Source organism: Vollenhovia emeryi, unplaced genomic scaffold, assembly GCF_000949405.1.
Source record: "Vollenhovia emeryi isolate VEMERY1.0 unplaced genomic scaffold, V.emery_V1.0 DF950671.1, whole genome shotgun sequence".
NCBI lineage: Eukaryota > Metazoa > Arthropoda > Insecta > Hymenoptera > Formicidae > Vollenhovia > Vollenhovia emeryi.
The window spans coordinates 1-1176 of record NW_011955695.1 but is presented as its reverse complement, the minus strand read 5'-3'; the positions used below and the strand labels follow the sequence as shown (position 1 = coordinate 1176).

The window sequence follows — 1176 nt, the reverse complement described above, 5'->3', positions numbered from 1 at the left end:
CATTTTTACAAGAAACATTTTTTTCATTTACACAATCTTCAAGAGCTTCACGTGCAACTTCACGATCAATTGATGTTATAGTAGAATAATATCGATTATTACATTCATGATTAATTATAAAATTGTGTAAACAGCATGTTGCTTGTATAATACTGTTACTTAAAGGAATAGACGCTATAATTGGTTTTCTAAAAATTCGCCATCTTGCGACTAATATTCCAAAAGAACTTTCTATTACACGTCTTGCACGACTCAATCTGTAGTTAAAGATCTTTTTTTTCCGATCAAGTTCTTGACTCCGGGAATATGGTCGCATCATATATTCTTTTAAAGCAAAGGCTTCATCAGCAACAATTACATATGGTAATTTAGGACCTCCAACACTAACAATTTCTGGTGATGGTATTTGTAGAGAATTTTCTTGTAATCCAGTATACAACTTGCTATTTCTAAAAACTCCACCATCGCTTTGTCGTCCTTCTGCTCCAATGTCTACCACGATAAATCGATATTGTGCATCACACAAAGCAAGTAAATTCAAACTGTGCTGACCCTTGTAATTATAATAAATGGATCCACTGTTGGGAGGAGCCTATTTATCAATTTAAATATATAAATATATAAATATAATCCTTTTTTTATAAATAGTAAAAGTAAAAAAAATAAGTTTAGAAATTGACATACCTGAATTACAACATGTTTGCCGTCTATAGCTCCTATGCAGTGAGGAAAATTCCATTTTTCTTCAAAATCACTTGCTATACGTTTCCATGAGTTATTGTTTAATTGTGGAAAAACTTCATCTCGTAATGCAGTCCAAATTGCTTTACAAGTTTCAAACACAATTTTTGAAATAGTACTTGTCCCTACTCGAAACGCATAGGAAAGAGATTTCATACTGTCTCCTGCAGCTAAATAACGAAGACATATCTGTAAACGTGTATTTGGCGGTATTGGATCTCGAATACAATTTTGTTTCGTTAGATATGGTCCAACAGCAATTAATAATTTTTCATAAACGTCTACATTCATGCGGAAAAAATTAATGAATTTTTCATCGTTGTAAAAATATAATTCTTTTATTAAAGTTTCACTCGCTCCATATTGTGTTCGATTTTTGGTAGAAAAAAATAGGATGAACCCAATATTTTCTCTTCATTTTGTTTTGCTCGTTTT

General features: G+C 31.4%; 1 protein-coding gene across 1 annotated transcript; it reads right to left on the bottom strand.

Annotated features, from left to right (window-relative positions):
- Positions 1–31: 31 nt before the first annotated feature.
- On the bottom strand, positions 32–1032 carry LOC105566810 (putative nuclease HARBI1; the record flags this gene model as incomplete). The annotated part of the gene is made up of 2 exons (XM_012021160.1): positions 685–1032; positions 32–592 (listed from the first exon to the last, which is right to left on the bottom strand). Coding segments are annotated over exons 1-2 (909 nt in total), but the record flags the coding sequence as incomplete, so codon positions are not given.
- Between the last annotated feature and the right edge of the window lie 144 nt (positions 1033–1176).